The 20,523-nt window shown below is 36.3% G+C and overlaps 1 protein-coding gene across 14 annotated transcripts in view; it reads right to left on the bottom strand.

Moving 5' to 3' along the window:
- Positions 1–20,523, bottom strand: part of SOX6 (SRY-box transcription factor 6) — a 521,576-nt gene that overhangs the window by 9,297 nt on the left and 491,756 nt on the right. For 11 of the 14 annotated variants that reach the window (XM_060767625.2, XM_060767634.2, XM_067462638.1 and 8 more), the window contains 2 exons: positions 9,514–9,747; positions 5,557–5,773 (listed from right to left, as the gene is read on the bottom strand). In XM_060767625.2, the coding sequence (XP_060623608.2) occupies positions 5,557–5,773; positions 9,514–9,747 (451 nt within the window). The remainder of the gene's footprint in view (positions 1–5,556; positions 5,774–9,513; positions 9,748–20,523) is intronic. The other 3 variants (XM_067462637.1, XM_067462642.1, XM_067462643.1) reach the window with 1 other exon arrangement.

Here is a 20,523-nt window from a genome sequence, read left to right as displayed (position 1 = left end):
TGGTAAATGTAAAAACATCAGCAAAAACAAAATATGAAAAGAAATCTTGAAACACCCAGAACATGAAACTAACCCCTCCCTCAACATTTCTTTTTCAGAGGGACAATTTGTGTGTGTGAAACTGTAGAAGAGATTTTAATACATTTACTGTACTGCATTTCAGGAATGCAGATTTACCTGCTGTTAGTACTATCATTCTTGATTCAAATTTTAACTTCTAAAGGGCTTGATTATTTTTTGATATAAGAAAGAGATGCAGAGTCATTTAAACCCTAATTCAGTCAAGATAATTTTGCTAAGAAATCCTAGTTTGACAATCTAACTGTGAAGCTGTTCTCTGGCATCTTTTTGTTGAAATACAGTGACATGGAGTTGAACATCCAAATGTGCTAGGTAACAAAATTTCTTCTAATATCTTCTGGATGCTGCCATTGTCAATGTAAGATTAATGCCAATTTATTGTCTTTCACTTAAAGGCATTTTTGCTATTCTTGCTACATTGGAAGGTGCAGTTCCTGGGCAGTTCCTGAATATAGTAAGAAATTTTAGGGCTGCAAAAATTGGTTGGCTGAGCAGGTGATTGGTCTGATTTAAAAAATCTATAATATCCTCCCCCCATCCAAACCATTAAATTGACAAAAATCATTGTCCGCTGCCCCTTCCATGTCATTGTTCTTTGCATCTCTAAGTTCATGTTGAGTGCACTGAAGGAAAATTGCTAAAACATTTGAATCACACAACTTCAAAAGAGTGATATAGCATTGGATCTCATAAAAGCCGCTATTGTGTAAATTTTAGCCTAGCTATGGTGACAGAGCTTGAATGACCTATTCAACACAGTAGTCCAAAAATATTCAGAAAATGTGTGTATATTAGCCATAAATACTAACATGATTTCCTACAGCATCTTATAAGCACAAATAATGCCCACATTATTTCTCTGACTGAAAGCTGTAATGAATACTTGAATACAGTTTAGTAGACTGAATTGGAATTGGACTGGAATATTTTTGTAAGGCAAATTAACAAAGAAAGCATTTTTAGTTCAGATGTTTCTAAAAGCCCTTTCTTCATTCTGATATTAGCAAATCAAACACTTGAGATGTGCATCTAGTCATGAAAATATTTTAAAGAAGAGTTGAAAGTTTATTACTAAGAATCTATAATTAGCAAATGAAATGATAAAAACCTATTGAAATATCATCATGAAATTATGTTCATGACCTCATGCTACAATATTTATTTATTTATTATTTATTTGGGGTTCTTTTACCCCGCCCTTCTCACCTCGAAGGGGACTCAGCTAAAATAGCTAAAATACATTCAGCAACAAGATAACAATGTTTTTCAAGGGTCCGTTCACATTATTTTGTAGACCAAGTTGAAGATTTAAATAACTCTTCACCCAAACATTTCTCTATATAGAATTCCACTGATGTCATGGTGGTGATGAAGTATTTTTCTTGATTCATATCTTAACAGGAGAGTTATAGCTGTGCTTGTTCTTTCTTGTGAGTTCAAGCCATTTTCCTACTATTTGTTGCCGCTAACTCTCAGGAAAATAAGATACTGAAAAGGCTATATTCAGCAGGAAAATGGGCTTGAGAGATGTTGAGAGAGGAGACTTGGCAAAACCATCCTACTAATAGCTATGGCTTTGACAAAGATTACCACCAAAGTCAACTGGAAAATTCTCCAGGCATTCATTAAATACTGTGAACCAAATACTGCAGGTCTATCCAACTTGAAATAGTGTTGTAAGTTTACATCTCACCAGGAAGTGTTCTGACCTTAATGAAAAATCCAACGGAGATCCCAAACCCAGATGACTGTTATTTGCCCTTTCTGAGAATGCAAATTCATTTCAGTAATGCCTACACATCCCATTCTACAAAACCTACAAAAGAGCCAAGTGTTTTTTGACTGTTGCAACAAGCTAGCAATTTTTTTCCACACTGGACCAGGAAAGTAATGAAGAATCTGATAGGACAAGTCTAGAAATTCTGCAATGTTTCAGAGTAAGGAATATTTATGAATTAGTGCAGAAAGCTATCATCCAGAAATCTTTCAGAAACACTAGAACAGGGGTCCTCAAACTAAGGCCTGGGGGCTGGATACGGCCCTTCAAGGTCATTTACCCGGCCCTTGCTCAAGGTCAACCTAAGCCTGAAGTGACTTGAAAGCACACAACAACAACCCTATCTCATCAGCCAAAAGCAGGCCCACACTTCCCATTAAAATACTAATAAGTTTATCTTTGTTAAAATTGTTCATCATTTTAATTATTGTATTGTTTTAAGTGTTTTTTGCACTACAAATAAGATATGTGCAGTGTGCATAGGAATTCATTTTTTTTCTTCAAATTATAATCCGGCCCTCCAACAATTTGAGGGACTGTGACCTAGCCCTCTGTTTAAAAAGTTTGAGGACCCCTGCACTAGAACATAGATGGGAATTAAGAAAATGTGAAAAATTGGAGTTGGTCATAACCGGATTGTTACCTACTAGGGCTTTGCATCTGGAAATGGGTTGTAAGTGATTCGGTAAATCCATAATTATGACCCATATTACGAAGCCAACGCTGCATGGTCCTCTCACACAAACAAATGAAAACACCCATTTATGAAGATTTCGTAAGAAATGTGTTACTTTCATAAGTCACAGTGAGACAGCTTCTTCTTCAGTGCAAGACATACCAAGTCTTATGGCAGCAGATCCTAGGTATAATATGTCACATGTTCTCTTCAGCCTATCAGGGCTAAGGGGAAGGGGAAGGGAGGAAGTACTCCTTTAAATCTAGATGCCTTGTTGCCTTGGTCGCCATTGTGAGCAAGCTGAGAGAGAGCTGGAAGTCCAGGGTAGCGAGTGAATGACTCAGTAGCAATGTGTGTCATGGAGCTTAATTTGCCTTAACTTAGGAGTCGTTTTAGGATAATCACAGCTGAGTTTAGGATCCTTTTAGGATGTGTGTGTGTGTTGGGGGGAGTCCGTTCAGGATTCTTGCATTCTTTTTGGTTTTAAAAGTATAATTCAATTTTGTGCAAAGTTCAGTGTGCTTTAATATTTTCCAAAATCTGCAAAGTGTCGTCCCCCCGCCCGGTCTCTGTGTTTTGTGTAGGCAGGCGAGAGATAACAAAACTTTAAAAATCCCCTTAAAATCGGTAGATATGTGAATCTTTCTGAAAAATTCCAAGTGTTAATGTTGTGCCATTAAAAGAAATTCAAGGGAAGAGCTTTAGTAGTTTTTTTAAAGAATTTTTTTTGTAAAAATTTCAAAAATTTCTTTACATTCAGTGGATGAGTGAAATGTTCTGAAACTTGGAGGGCTTACAGTGGCAAATATTTGCTACAATTATAGCAAGTTTCATGACAATAGCCCTAAACATGAGGGAGAAAGGAGTCCAAGAAGTGTCCCCATTGGCACAAGTGGGCAAATAACATAACAAAACTAACAAAATTTTAGGAACTTCATATGAGACCCCTTACTAATTTTTCAAAACACTTTAGAATCAAAACATAAGTTGACCAAATTTTGTGAACACAAAAAAGCAGATTTGTGGCATTTGCACAAATAGGTAGCACTGTTACCTACAGTGCTACTCAGCACTTTCGATTTGCTTGTCTCACACCATTTTCTATCAGATATGTAAATTCCTGGTCCCTACTTTTTATCCTATGTGGAAATACCATATTTTTCCTTATGTCAAAGCACAACAAACATGCACACATATGAGAATTTCTTCAATTTGTGTTTCTGCCCCCAGCAGCTATACAAGTAACAACAATTCACTACTCTTCCACATCTCTGATAAGCTTTGCTTTCTCACTGGATAATCTGGCTAAAGTAGCAATTTCCTTAAGCTATGGTTATGATCATTTTGAATATCTAAACCTCTATTCTAAATTGTTTCCTTGCAGGCTAAAGTCTGCCAACTATACTTTAATATGGGGTAGATGGACCTATTGCTCATCATGTTTCAAACTCTCATCATATTTCCAGATATCAAGAACTGATTTAGACCAAAATCCCTCTCTGCTGCAGGCTGCACCACAAAATAATTGACTGCAATGTGAGTATTACATGCCAAACCAGAAGCAAGGCACTGAACCAATCAGTCAAGGTCAATTATCTCCTTGCAAAGTCCATAATAAAAAAAGACTATTGTGATTAGAGGAATAAACAAAACACTGTAAGGTTAGAAGGATTCGAAATTGCCAAAAACAGAGATTGAACCAAGCATCCAAAATATTTTTAGTTCTTGTTTTAGAAATGACAGCTGTAAATCATTTGAGAGAAATGCTGGCCAAAAACAAGGGATAGACACAGTAACATAGCTCAATATGTTGCTCAGAATAACACTTTTAAAGAGAAGCTCACAACAACTCTATATATGCTTGAAAGTTTATTCCTGGTTTTATTTCTGGGAATCAGGAGTTGCATACAGAATTGCTGTGAAATGTAGTAGAAACCTGTTTAAAATCATAGCTCTGCAATGTAAAAGATCCATCAGGATGAGATGAAGGAGTTACTAAACTTCTATAGGACATGGAGAAAAAATTGACATCTGCAAAATTCAGAGAATTGAGTAGTGAAGAAAAACACTTGCCCACGGCTGTGGGCCATATGGATAACAAGGGTTTTTTTTGTTACTCTTATGAGCATGATGTAATTTCTAGTGTTCCCTTGGTGTTTTTCATAGGAACATGGTACTGATGTGACTACTGATGTCACCATTTCTGATTCTGTGCCTGCTACTGAATCAAAATCAACACCAGAGGTCAAAGAGTGTAGTAGTTATGATACCAGCAAGAGAAGACTGTTTATATCCTGCTGCTCCAAGCAATTTTAATAGTATACCCTGTTATTAGTTTATATTTTTGTCTGTTTTAACAGCCCTAAGTTCGGCTACATTAGCCTCTTTCTAAGAGGGAATTCTAAGAGGTGATAGGTAATCGTTGAATGAATTTCAATAGCAACACAGTGTCAGGAAAAGGAAAGAAAAATAGTGGAGGGAAAAGAAGATAGAGAACTCACAGTTATATTCCATTCAAGAAAGTAGCTGTTTAGGTAGGTAGTTGCTAAAATTATATTCATCTGAATCCAACTGAAGCAGTTTCTGTAATACTTTTTCAGAGGACAATTATGCAGGTTTGTTTTTAATTACCCAAAAGGGAAGGATATCATAGAATGATATGGATTTAACGCAAATATACTATTCATTCCCAGTACTTGTGGTACTTGTGCCTATCAATGCAATAATCCATAAAACATGAGAAAGAGTTTGGCCCTCTCACACAATGCAATTGTCATATTATTATTTCACTTTAGGATACATCCTATGGAATTCCGGGGTTGTAGTTTCATGAAGCACTAGAGCTCATTTCCAAATATCCTGCCATCCACTGAAAATCCCAATATATCACAGAATAGAATAGATTCTAATCTCAATCTTTCAAATATTCTTGGATGAAAGTCCGATCCTACTAGAAAGGAAAAGATGGGGAAAACACTAGAGTTCACACCCAGATCTGCTGAAAAAAAATCTTACTACATACCCTACAGTAAAAAATTGTCTCATCTCCTGCCTTCGAGATCTCATGAGTTGTTTATATTCTCCAATACGCAGTTTCTTGCCATCAACAATGCAGGTGCGTTTTGGTCGAGGTTTATATTTGTAATTAGGATATTTCTCTAGATGAATTTTACTTAGCCGTGCTTGCTCTTCATAGTATGGTTGTTTCTCTTGGTTTGACATGGATTTCCAGCGGGAACCTGCATAGAAAAAATATATCAGTGAACTCTCATGTTAGGTGGTAGATAATTTCACAGAACTCTCAATCGGGGGTGGGCAAGTTGTGGCCCACCAAATATTGTTGAACTTCAACGCCACACATTCCAACTTGCCTCTGAGCTCAATTCAAGATGTTGTTGTTGCCTTACAAAGCCCTAAACAACATTGGGCCTGGATATCTGAGAGATTCCTCCCATATGAGCATGCCAGAAAAGCTTCCATACCATGTCCCAACATCTCATGCAGTAAGGCTGGTGGGTCCAGGTAATAAATAGGGCTTTCTCTGTAGAAGAGCCTCAGCGATGACATTCATTGCCCAATGAAATTAGGCTGGCCTCATCTTTTTTAAGCTTCCAGTAGGCAACTCAACATTTCTGTTCCTCTTGATAGTCAAAGTTTGAAATTGCTATTTTAATGGTTTCAATACTGGATTTTAGAATTGTTTTAAAGAGCATTTTGATTTGTTTTTAGAATGTTTTTATTATCTGTTCATCAATAGGTTTTTATTTGTTCATCACCTCAGGAGCCCTTGTGGGCAGAAGGTAATACAGTAATATTTTAAACCAATAAATCATTGACTATGCTGATTACAGCTGATCCAAGTTGCAGTGTAATAATATTTGTGCTTTGTTCACACATACTAAACCTAGAGTAAGTATCCCTATAGGTAATACTCACACATCCCAAAAAAGTGGGCAATCCTTGGTAAAATAAAAGAACATGGAAGCAAACAACTTCTGATGGGAAGTAACTTCCTTCCTGCCAGGTTACACTTGAATGTACCAAGCAAACTAGAAAGCTGGAATTTACCTTTAAGTTTTATAGTGTACTTTGTACTGAGTAAAGGAGTCTTACCAGTCCTGCAAAATTTTCTTTCAAATTCTCAAGCACCCTTCCTTCTCCATCCAGCCAGTGGAAACTAAACAGTCTGCCAAGGAAATATTCTAACTGCTCACAAATGTGACATTACAGAAATAGGCATTTCTATTGCATTTGTCGGACAAACTTTGATGTCCTAAGTTAGTCAGATGTTTTTTGTAATATGGTTGGTAATAACTGGGTTTTTAAACTTTTATCTTTTTCATTTGATTCAAGATTGTACCTTTCTCTAATAAGATCTTGACTCTTTGAACAATAAAATACTTGATTCATCTACTTATTGGTGTTTTATTTCTTATATGATCTACTATATACCAGAGAATTTGTAATTTCACTGACTTATCTATCCCAGCTAGTATTCTATTCTATTGAGTCAATGACCCTTTATGCAAACTCTTTTAAAAACTAGGGAAAATTCAAAAGTAATTTGAAAAATAGAACAGATGCTATTATGCATTATGATTGACCTGACAGATGCAGTAAGTATATTGAGTTAAACTTAATGTTGTATCTGAAATAAAGTGGAAAAATACAGTTGCAATGTTCTTCACTATGCATTTTAATTACTATAAACATTAATCACTAACTGCACTAATAGAAGAAAAAAATACAGCACAGTTTACAAAGGAGGAAGAAGACTATTTAGGTAGGTTGCATTGTTTATGGAGAGCAACCTAAACAGTGAAGAAAGGCTATTACAAAAAAAAATTGAAAGAACTTTCAGCTGGTTAAAATGATTACAGCTGTGGCAAACACGGATGGAAGCTATTCTTCTACCCTGAGCTTTCCTACATCAACAAATGGAAAAGTTTTATAAATATTATCCAGAGTCAGCAATACTGTGTTGTCAGTTTTAATATTTCAAACTCTTTTTTGTCATTGTCCTGGAAAATATGTACAGATATTATGTGTAAATTGACACTCTTTCTTTTGCTTGCTCTCTCTTTTCCTTTTTAGTGGTGGATGGGAAAATGCCTGGCAGGTTAGACCACTGTTTAAAGAATATACGATTGCTGGCACTTCTGAAATATTTATTCTGAATGTTTACTTTTGAATGAATACTGTTACTATACTTGTAGTAAGGTTTTTTCTTCAAAGAATGCATACAAATAATATAGATTCCACATAGTTGCCAAAAACTGGAACAGTAAAGGTTTTATACAAAACTGAAAGCCTATTCATACAACTTACTAAAAATTGTAGACAAATATGGGAAGTTCTATGTAAAACACCACAAGTTTTAAGAACAGAGCTACATTTATTTCTACAGTAGTTTTTTTTCAACATTGAGAGAAGGAAAAAAGTGAGAAAGAAATACAGCTTTCTTAAAATGCTTAATAATAATTTATAAAATCATTACAGGTGAAATTTGATTGTCACTGTTATTTATTATGAGCTAACATTTAAATTGTTCCTATAACTTAAAATACTTGGTGGGCAAATATCAGGTTAAACACTCTACCACCTATTCTTATGTGTTTCTAATACTCCAGAATTCTAATTCAGTACATTTATGATTGCAAGATAAAACATGATAATTGGCAAGTTATATATGACCTTTGTTCAATTATATTTTTCTAAAAATTTAAGTAAAGTGAATGAGATGCTTTAGCTTTTCCAAGACATTTCCATTTTTTTAAAGAATCAGTTTGGTGTTGAATACCATTGAATCCTTTAGTTCAGCGGTTCTCAATCTGTGGGTTCCCATATATTTTGGCCTTCAAGTCCCAGAAATCCTAACAGCTGGTAAACTGGCTGGGATTTCTGGGAGTTGTAGGCCAAAACACCAGTGGACCCACAGTTTAAGAACCACTGCTTTAGATTATATGAAATATGCTGTCTATGCACTCTACTAACTTCTGCAAAGGTTTGCCTTTCTGCAACATGACAATTTTTCATTCAGCTTTCACTTGCATAAAGTTCACATTTCTAATTCGAGTAAATACTGCAAAGTTTTCTATTACCATACAGTTTATCCTGATAATTTTTTTCTACACAACCCTTTATCTCTATTCCTTTAAAACAAATATTGTATCTTTATTCATTTATTTATTGGATTTACAGTCAGGTCTCCACATTCACTGAGGTTGGGGGCCCAGGGACTTCATGAAGTGAAAAACTGTGACTAAAGAAATCACAATTTTCTGCCCTAAAAGAATACTTCCCTGGGTATTTCTAGGGGGCCTTCCACTCAGATGGACTCAGATAACCAAGTCCAAAGCAGATATTGTGGGATTTTCTGCCTTGATATTCAGTCTTCTAGTGTGACTCTATGGTCATTTTCTACTGGAAACTGACCATAGACTCACATTCAAGAACTCAGAGAAGCATTATCTCTAGGTCCTACAACATTACTGGAGAAAGTTGATCACAGAGTCACACTGGAAGACCTAGAAATTCCTTGAGAGAAGCTTTTTAATCAAATCCATTAATAATTGAATCCACAAAAACCAAAACTGCAAATGTGGAGGGAGGGATGACTGGATAGCTCATCTTTCTCTCAAGATCAGATTCAAAGTAGCTATGCACGTGTCCTATATGGCACCTAACTATGTGTACCTTCTTTTCAGTGTATAAGCTGATTCAGAGAACTATGAACAGAGTAATTGTGCTACAGCAAAGCAAAAGCTGATGCTTCTATTGCTATGTGTTGTCAAATACTTTCATGGCCAGAATCACTGGGTTGCTGTAATTTTTCTTGGTGTTTCGCCTGCATCTATGACAGGCATCCTCAGAAGTTGTGAGGTCTGTTGGAAACTAGGAAAATAGGGTTTCTATTGCTATTCTGAGATATGCAGGCTTGGCAATTATTTCCTCTAGACTAATTGGGAAGTTTACTTACCAAGGATTTTGCTAATATTGGAGTTGTGCATGTCAGGAAAAGCTTGGAGGATTTTTCTGCGTTCGTCCTTTGCCCAAACCATGAATGCATTCATTGGTCGTTTGATATGGGGTTCACTGCTGCTTCGGCCTCGGGCATCCCGGTAGACTCGTGCTTCAGCCACAGTGGCGCCTCCTGTTGGCCAACAATAATACTGCTGTAGTTTAGCTGCAGAGCCATTCATTGCTTTACTTCCTGTAATATCAGGGCAGGAAGAAACAAGATGGATGCAAACATTATTATAGTGTCTTGATTGTGGGATAAGTACCCATGCCCTGCTGTTTTTCAGTTCCCACTTTCTGCTTCCAGACTGATGAATCAAGGAAATCTCAGATTCACTTATTACTTGAATTTAATAATATTATTTCCTGTAATGGGAGTGGAAACTGAAAAGACTGAGAAATTCAGGGATCAGGTCGTGATGACTTGCTTTAATGAAATTATGTATTGATATATTAAAATACCTTATTGGAAAAAATGTGTCAACCGCTATGCCATTCCAGCTTGACAAGGATCTATCTCTCCCCTTGGAAAATTACCTTTTTACATGAAACAATTTTGTGTAAAAAGCCATTTGTGGGGGGAAATTCATAACATTTTAGTAAAGATGTATAATATGCTTTTAATTAAGGTTATTCCTTTCATGAAGACAATACTATTTACACAGCTTAATACACACAAGAGACAGCGGTACCAATGGGAGTTGCAACATTTATCTACATTCTTGTATTTCTTGACAAAAATATTTGGCATGCATTTGACAGACTAAGCAACTATCTGCATGGTAAAAATGCTGCAAATAATTTTAAACTCAAAAGTTTTTAAATCAACAAAGCATATTCTTCACACGCAACAATTATGGTGAGACTCATTTCAGATACGCCCCTACAGATTCAAATACATATATGATAAAACCTCAGTTCATACTATAAATCAGTAAAACTCTGTTGACTTCACTGTGGCGGGATGATTTACATTAGCTCAAGATTTAAATCAATATTTTAAATGATGTAGAACCCTAACTCTGCCAAATTATTGTAAAACAAGAACAACAACCCTGCTGCAGTTTAAGATGCGCAGTAATTATTTTGTTTTTCTGTGCAGGCAATTCATTTTTATGGATAAAATCTTAAGACAGAGGATGCATAACTAATATGCTACCTTTTTGCTACTGTGCCCACAGTACATTAATTTCATTTTAAATGCACTGACCATACAGGATAAATTGATTTCACTTTATATGGTTTTGACAGCCATGTTTATTGTACAGTGAAATGCAGTATAGCTTCAAGCTGACAATATCCATCAACACAGGGCAATATGCTGACTGTTGGGCCAGATGAAGACATACATTACCCTGGAAGCAAAACACTTATTTAGATGTGACACTGTCTTCTCCAGAGCATCACCACTGTAATTTATGAAGCCCCCAATGCCATTACTTTGGAACTGACAGCAGTTCTGCAATTGCGTGCAGATAAAAGATAAGTCTGCTGTGAATGTCAGATGCAGAAGTATTTCAATAGTGTCCTATGCTTAACTACTGTGCCATGTGGGGTTGGCATTTACTAGCTGTAACTATTACTGCAGCGTTTCTCTCATAATGCCAAATAGATTGGAATACACTTGGCACTTAATCCAAAACCAATAGGTTCAAAGTAGAATCTGTTGAAGAAGATCATCACTTGTTAGAATGAGCTCTGCATATACAGTTTCTTTGAGAAACCATAGCACTTCTGTTGCAATTATCAACTTGCTCTCTCCTCCCAGTTGTGACTGTGAAATCATAGAAACCTGCAGGCACAATAATTTCAGATTCAATTTAGAAGCAGTTGAAAGGCCCACCATCCATCTCAACTTCCACTTCTCTGACTTCCAAAGAAGAGAGGAAAAGGCAGGCAGAGCTCCACTAAATTTTGGTCTGGAAGCAGATAAAGAGTCCTCAGTACCAACTGCCACAACTGTGCCCTCAAAGTGAGAGAAGGAGAGAGTTTCTGCTGGTCTCAACCTCCTTCCCCACTGCCATTCCATTTCCCTTACATGCCATACCTCAATTAGATTGGAAGCCTGAGGGAAGATAACTGTCAAATTAGCAATTTGTAAGATGCTCTGAGATCTTTTGTGGCTAAAGAGCAGGGTATAACTAGCTTATAGATTTAAATAAATACTTTTTACATTCTAGAATGTGTAAACCAGTAGTGCACAACCCATGCCCCTCCAACTGTTTGGGACTCTAACTCCTAGAAGTTCTAGCCAGCTTGTTTAATTGTCAAGAATTTGGGGAGCTGAAGTCCCAAACACCTAGAGGGCCACAGGTTGTGCACCACTAGTGCAAACTATGGCTGAGAAATCAACTCTATATACTATATGCTGGGAATAATGTTTGGTGTCTTTTTTACATCTGTGCTTATACTTTCTCAATAGGAAACATAAACATTCAGCGAAGGATTTGAGATGGGTCATAACACATCAGCCCATCAGCAAATCCAAGATATAAAAAGTAGACCTGGAAGGACATATTGAGTGACAGAACACTCTGGCTCCTCATTGAAGTCCAATTTATGTCAATTTGCTTTTACTCCATTTCCTGGGTTTTATTTTTTTATTTTTTTTTTAAAAAAATCTTGCTATAGTTGCACAATTACACTGGTTTTGTTGGTTCACAGTTATGCAATTGTGCCCTCAGTTTGCAAGAAGTGCCATTACTGTACAATTGTAGCCTAAGAAAGGAGCAAAAAACATTAAACTGCATGCATGTGCTATGGAGGATGGACATGGATATGAAAGCAGGGTGAGCAAAGCAGTGGAGAAGACTGATTGTAGAAATGTGCATAACTGAAGAATCCCATAATGTTATTGGAGATAAGGTGTGAAAGTGATTGTTTCCATACCGGCATGCTTCTATTTGCTTAAACAATACAATTGCTGCGAGACAACAAACTGATATGATAAACCAGTTAATATAAAATAGCAGGGGTATTTAGAATTTACTTTCATTTCAAAACATCTTATGAGTTCATTTTAATGAGGAGCTCAGTGGCAACCCAGGGCTTGTCTTATGCTCTCAACCGATACATGGGACAGCATCAGGGCTCATGTGATACCACTGCCTCAGTGCCATTCTTCCAGCCAGCCCCATTAATATGGGGACTGTCCTAATTTTTGGCACATGGCAGGCAGGCTGAATCAGCCTACCAGCCACTCCAGAAGTGTTTGGTATGAAAAGTGCTTACCCAATACCTTTGAAAGATTTTACTAGGGTGATAAATATATTGAGGCCATTGAGTTTCTTATTAGATATTTACAATTATCTTGGCTTAGGCTTAACACAGGTGAATAACTACTATACATTCATTCACTTTTGTTGCAATCAAAATGACAGAAATATTTAAAGAACACAAACGGTATGTTATTTGGAGCTATTGTATCCTGAGGCACATTTATGTAAGTAAAAAAGAGATGAATTCCTACCCACAAGGCATTTATTTTATTTCAGTTTTCTTTTGTTAAGAAACAATTCTTAATTAGAGTCATAAATTACAAACAGACCAAGAAAGTCATGAAATTTCTATCTTCATCTGCCTTGAGCAAGCCTACACTTGAAGTATTTGGAAATGAAGCCAGTAAAACCTTGAACTTCTTTACTTGATCTCTGAGTGGGTATTTGTATCTCAGCCCAAGGGCTGCCATGAAAGAATGTATGTTAAATGAGCTTCTGCAAATAATTAACAGTCAAGTAATACGCTTGTGCTCCTTAAGCATTTCACCACTCCAGGAGGATGTTCAGCATACTGCAAATTACAAAGAATGCTCTAACATATAGCATTTATTATAATAGTAATCAATAATTAAGCATTATTCAGTAAGGCAATAGTAATGAGGAGGAGAGAAACAGTCACAGATTAAAGTTGCATACTTCTTACAAACCTCAGATAACAAGAGTGACTTTGGATTCCAAATAACTGTGAACGCACTTTAATGTCCCTGATATAATAGAAAAAAAATAATCAAAAATCTGCCTAAGGGTTTTCAGCAAGTTTTGCAATCCGATTTATTCTGAGTTGCCAGTTACAAGAGCAAGCTATTTGGAAAACAAAAACAGTTTAAAGGAAAACGTAACTAGTTACTGAAGGAAAAACAGCAGTGAAAACATTTATAGAGGTAAAGATTTAATTCTGTCTCAAGAAAAAAATACAGTTCCAGCAAAACTCAATGGTAGTTTAATAGGCCTCCCAAGGGTGCTTGGAGGAACACAGCTGGTGTCTAAAAGTTTTTTTGTTCCAAACAGTATGCAGAAAATGCACTCACTGGAGACAAAATAAAAACACTTGTTTGTTTTTAATGACTAACAGGCCATTTGCAAGTGTACTGTTTATAAAGCGGTCACAGAAACATACTTTGACTTCCGGAAATAGGAATCTGGTTAAAATTCTAAATTGCTAGAAAAGTATTAAGATCTGGAGGTAGAAATGGTTTAGAGATCTGCTCCACAACTCAGGAAAACCTAGAGCTCCTGGCACTGATTCGAGATAATTTTTTTTATTCCAGGCTTTTGCTCACTATCCAGCTGAGCTTTATATATCATAATGATACTGCATAAGAAAGCTGATGGAGACAGACTGCATCGTAAATTTGAAAACTCTAGGTTGTCTATCGAAGTAGTCTTTTATCCAGTGCTTGCTCTTTCTTAAAAACATGGCTCCCCAAATTTCTAAAATCAGAAAAATGAGGGATTCCTTGGAGTAAGCACACTAGTTGTACCAGACTACAAAATGCTGGACAACCTATTTTGGTGGCTTCATATGTATGTGAAACAACATAGGGGACACAACTGATTCCTGACAACTCCACTGTCCAAGAGACAAGGGATCAATTAGGGATTCCTCAACACCATATTCCAAGAACCTTGTCCATTTTCCAGCAAAGAATCAGGCTCTAAAACTATATTTTTCTCAAACAATGGACTTTTCAAATTCAAGAGAACATATGAAAATGTTTCCCTTTATATTATAATCAGCGAAAAGAGGTTATGGCTTTCTTCCAACATTATTAGTTTCATTACTACCATTTCTTCATAGAATCATAGAATAATAAAGTTGGAAGAGAAAACATGGGCCATCCAGTCCAACCCCCTGCCATGCAGGAAAAGCACCATCAAAGTACTCTTGGCAGATGGCCATCCAGCCTGTTTAAAAACTTCCAAGGAAAGAGCTTCCACCACACTCAGAGACACAGAGTCAACTATAATTATCCACTATTATCAACTAGACTTGTGCCCAAATCACTGTTAACAAAAAGATTTTGTTGTTTTCGGAGGACCGTTTTTTTAATTTCTGGAACAGAAAGGGAGAGACAAAAAGACCATTGAAACGGATTCAGAGAGATGATATTTTCTGAAAGGGTTAAGTCCACAAAATACCTGAGGCAACGGAATCTGTGGCATCTTTTTCTCTCCCTGGCAGAAGAAGCCTCATCCATTTTTTTTTCTTGGAAAGTTACCTCCTCCTCCAGAGAGGGCCCTGGGAACTCGCTTTCCCAGTGGCACTAGCATAGGGTGGCCACTGAAAGTTTCTCTTGGAGCATGGTGGGAGTTGAAGTTTTTCTCTCTGTGTCTCTCTCAGCCAATAAAAAACCTGATGCTTTGATTGGCTGAGAATGGACACAACCAGCAACTACAATTCCCAAATGTTGTGGTTAAAACTTAAAATAATTCTAAAAAATCAGTAGATTGGTGAATTGTTTTGAACCTTGGCAGGACTGTAGTTGTAAATGGAGTCTACAACCGAGGTAGGTTTCATGCAGATAGACCTTAAAATGGCAAATGGTTTAGTCTTTAAAATTTCCCATTGTAGCCAATGGGCCGAATCACTGCCAAATTAAATTGAAAACAACCCTCCCTTTTCAGGTAACTTTTTAGTAAACAAAATGAGGGGTCAGATGAAAACAGACCTGAAAATGGCATGCCTTTTGGCCCAAATGCACATGCCTATTATCAACTATAACTATTCAACTATAATTAATTGCTATTTCAACTTGAGATATAACTAGCTACTTGTAATGTATGCAATTTTCTGCATCATAAAAATATGATTTTCCATGGTTGGAAATGCACCATAGTTTCTCAGTAATTGTTCAATACTAGGGCTGGGCGGTTTCATTTCGTTAATTCGTAATTCGTTAATAATTCGTTAATTTTTTAAATTACAAAACAATAACGAACCATTCTGGAGCAATTTTTTAAAAAAACGAATTTTTAAATAGTTTTGTAAATGCTTCGTATTTCATTATTGTTTTCGTTTCGTTATTGTTTTGAGGTCGTTTCGTTATTATTTCCGCATGTCTGGGGCAAGTTTTATGGTTGTTTTTTGTTTAATTAGTGAAAAAAAATTATAATATCACACCAACAGTCAACAACAGAGGGAGAGGGAAGCTTCAGAAGTTTTTGGAGGTTTTTAAGCGTATTTCGCGGTCGCATCCGCCATTAACGAATCGATTTGTTATTGTTTCGGAAATCGATTAGTTAATGTTTTGTAATTTTTTCACATTTACGAAATTTCGTAAATATCGAACTTTTTAAAAGGAAAATTTTGTAATTATTTTAAATAACGAAACGCAAAAAACCCCAAAAAACGAATCGATTTTAGAAACAAATTTTTCCATTGTTACCCAGGCCTATTCAATACATCTATTATTATTATTATTATTATTATTATTATTATTAAAGGTCCACTGCAATCTTTGTATTTGCATGGGATGGTTGAGCCAGTCTATATCTAGACTGTGAATTTTTCATGTATTAAATCAAACATGGTTATTCTTGATTATTCATTTTGTTTCTTTGTTTGTTATAACTGATAAAATGTCATGAAAAATAACTGTGTTCCAAACTGCATATAAATCTCATGGGGCAAATTAGTTGGTCTGATTTAGCAGACATGACCATTGCAGGATTCAGTCAACAGCACCATGGTGGCCTCCACCCTTCACTCACCCTCTCCCAGCATACTTTGCACTTTGTTTCAAACTCATTGGCTCATGGGGGGGGGGAGGGGGCAAGACCCAGGTCATGGGTGGGAGGATAAAAGCAGCTGCCAGGCCCAGGAATAATTCTTTGCAGTCACTTTCCAGCTTCTAGTCCACTCTCTAAAGTGGTATGCTTTCTAGGTTGTTCATGGTGGTTTAGCTTTCTCACAAGTTTGAGGTGAGTTGACATGGGCCCTGTATCCAAAATTAGGATGATCTGTGCTCTTCTGGTATTGGACACAGGGGAAGGGGTCTCTTGTGGGGCTTCAAGGGTGTGTGGCCTCAAGGTAAATCCAGACTGCCAGCAGGACAGATGACTCTACCAATATCATCCATAGGTTCCAACTGGCTCTGGAACATTGGACTCATCAATATAAGAGTGGTTAGTTAATAGCAAGATCCAGGTCAATAAACCAATGAAATTGTGACCTTTTAAACATAATGTGTATGTGTGGTTATTCTGGACAGAGCAATCCCACCCCGAACATGAAATTCAACTGGATTTCTTTAAAATATTCTTTAAATCAAAGTATCTCCCATCACTAGAGTTTATTATAGAAAATGCTGGTGCAACAGTAGCATTGTTGAAGAAACTACATTGTGGTGTGTGAAGCTATTCTTTAATCTGGTATAGAGCATCTATTTATCAAATTCCAAAACATTGAGGATGGCTGAAAAAAACCAAATGCACTTCATCCTGCCCTTTTAAATAAAGTATTATTCAACTGAGATTCAAAGATCAAATGTTTCTGGAAGAACACCTCATTTTGAACTTGAATAAAGTGCATGACTGATGTCTGGAATCATTCGCATATTGTATTCATTGTATTCATTTTATTATTGCTATCCTTGATATACACCATAACAAGGAAATAATAAAAACATTAATAAAAATGAATAAAACAAATACAAAATTTGGAAAATACAGTGCTTTCCTAGTCTAAACAAAATAAGCGATAATGTAATTTAGGGGAAGCTAATTTTCTGCAGGGAGGGAACTATACAAGTTCTTAATAGTAGTGATACTGTGAACAAGCACTTTGGCAGATAATTTATTTTTTCCTCAATTACAGACTCCATTCTCTCCAAACATCAACAAGAAGAAACAAAGGGAATTCCCCAAGGTTAGCTCTGAGGAAACATAAACCTCTAATTCAATAAACTCTGCTACTGCACTGAAAGGGGCCTTATTATTGCAACATCCATATGGAGTCAATTGGACATTAATGACTAATCAATCCCTCCCCTTTCTATTCTACTTATAGTGTCACAAACCATGTTTAGATTAGACCATTTCCTGCTTAGGATCGCTCAAGCTGTCTTTTGTTCTTCCAGGGCCACTCTGATGGAGGCGGCTTAAACAAACACACAGTCCAAGTGGCACAGGAGTTATAAACTGCCATATGTGAATGAACAAAGAGGCTATACTAAAGCCTTTTGTGGTATTTGTTAATGTTTTTCATCTGAGCTTAAAAGACCTAATGACTTTGTGGTGAGCTGATGCATGTGGCTCGTGGCTTTGCAAAATGAAGGAAATTCTAGCCACTTAGATTTCTTCATATATTTTCCACTGTTCCTTGAGCTCAGTTCTGATGGCAGCACATTTACTGTTGTCATAGAATTACATTTGTTTTACACTGGCAAATATGGTTCTCCCTCCCTCGCTCACTTTCTTGTTCCTAAGAATAGGTTCTTTCATATGGAGGGAAACATTATACCTACAGAATTATTCTGCTCTTGACCATTTGGAAAGCATTTTTTTTCTATCCGCTAGGTTAAAATAAAAAAAATTAAGTATTTTAAACAGCTGTCACATCCACCAGCCTTTATTACCGATGATGGCTGGTGATTATTTTCCTAAACTGTAAAATTACTTTAAATAAACTATTTTTAGCTCACCAAAAACAATGATAAATACTAAATTCCAATAAATCTGGATAATAAATAATTACATTTTAGAAATGCAACTATAATACTAACTAACAGGGCATGGAGAGACTTGGAACTGTAACTGGAAAGAATTACTTCTTAAAAGGAATTTTTAAAACTTTATGTATCACCCTTGAAAGGCTTTGCTGTTAACTTTAGCCTGGGTAACATGGAGTAACCTGTCCTTGGCCCCATCTACACTGAACACATAATCCAATTTCTGGATGCAGATTATCTGCTTTAAAGTGGATTATATGAGTCTACACTGCAATATAATCCAGTTTAAAGCAGATAATCTGCATTCAGAAACTGGATCAGAATATTCTGCACAGTAAACAACATTTGCTACACAATAATACTCTTACACAGAAATATTTTTTCTGTATGGAAAATCCCACTTCCTATACAGAAAAGGCTAGTTTCTATACCAAATTACAATATACATTTCATTTTCTGAATAAGTCCTCAATCGCAAAGATTCTTGCCAGTCCAGTATTCTCCTCCTCTGGGACTTCTGACACTGTATAAACTTTTTGGACCATTTAAAAACATGGTTAGATATTATTTTCCATCCAGAAATGAACATTAGGGGAATTCTGCGTTCTTTTCAGCAATATTTATCACCAAACATGAAAATAAAGGGGGGAGGGAATGAGTGAGAATTTATTTGTTTAATTACAGCTTTTTCAAACCAGATAACAAAGATTCTCTAGACAATTGCTTCTTAAACTGTGCTTCCTAACCCCAAATGGGGCTCACAATTTTTTTCCAACAGTAAATCAGTTAGCAACAATGTGTTTATAGTGTACTCTCTATAGAAAATGCTTAATCTGTATTTCATAAAAATAGGAAATCAGCCTGTTTAGCAAGCCCTGCAAATGCTGATTTCATACCTATATACCTGGGGTCATGTAAAAATTACTTCGGCAGAAAGGGGCCAAGAGTGCAAAAAGTTTAAGAAGCCTTGGTCTAAACAATGTAGTACATTAAAATAGTAAAATGGATTTTAAAAAACTACTGACAGAACATAGAGATTAATAAAATCCTACAGCATATAAAACCAAAATACAACCAGCTGCAAAATTATAGAGTGTTCATGTTGATAAGCACTAAAATATTGTCTTAAAGTGTGTGTCAGAACAAAAAGGGTTTCAGCTGACCAAAGTCATCATGGTGCAAGCCCTCCTTGCAAGCCTCTCTGGGAAAGATCTTCTCTGCTACTCAGCTTCCTACCTCATTTAATAGAGGAGGATCTTGGCAGAGCCCCTAAGATGTATTCAAATTCTGAAAAACTGTAGAAGAGGGAGCGAGTGGGGTTACAAGTCTGCATGTTTTTTTCCCTCTCCCACCTCATGCATCAATAAAAACATTCATTGCATTCTTTATCTCTCCCTCTTTCCAGGAGGGTAAATACCTAGCATTTGCTGTTCCAAATGGTGCAAGGTAAGAAGCCAGAAGTGAGTGAAGAGATAGTCCTTAACATAACTTAGGTCTAAGCTGGAAAAGATCAGCAGTTCTTATTAAAAGGTTACACCCTCCGAGAATTTACTATAGCCTACAGAATTTTTGTTGTGAGCTCTTCCCTCGTTTTCATCTTGTTCATGCAATGTCTTAAAATCAGCCCTCCACAGTGGTTAAAGCTAAGTGAGGTAGGACTCCATAAATGTGGCAAAAACCATACTTTTTTTTGAGAGAGAACACCTGTCTAGAAATCTCTAGATTCTCCAGCATGACTCTATGGTTAGAAGTTGACCACAAAATTACACTGGAGAACCTAGTGATTCTAAAAGAGGTGTTCCCTCAAGGAAACTTTATCAAAATTTGACCATAGAGTTACACTAGAGGACATCGGAATTCCTAGAGAAACATTTTAATCAAATCTGCAAATAATCAAATTCAAATGTATAAAAGTGTAAATATGGAGGGTTGACTATATATGAAAAGTCTGAAGCTCCCACGTTTTCACCAAAAGACAGCACAAATACTTCCTCCAAAACATATAGCTTTGGTGGGATTTTG

Source organism: Anolis sagrei, chromosome 1 (assembly GCF_037176765.1).
Source record: "Anolis sagrei isolate rAnoSag1 chromosome 1, rAnoSag1.mat, whole genome shotgun sequence".
Classification (NCBI taxonomy): Eukaryota; Metazoa; Chordata; class Lepidosauria; order Squamata; family Dactyloidae; genus Anolis; species Anolis sagrei.
The sequence above is the reverse complement of the archived record's forward strand: the minus strand, read 5'-3'. Positions and strand labels throughout refer to the sequence as shown.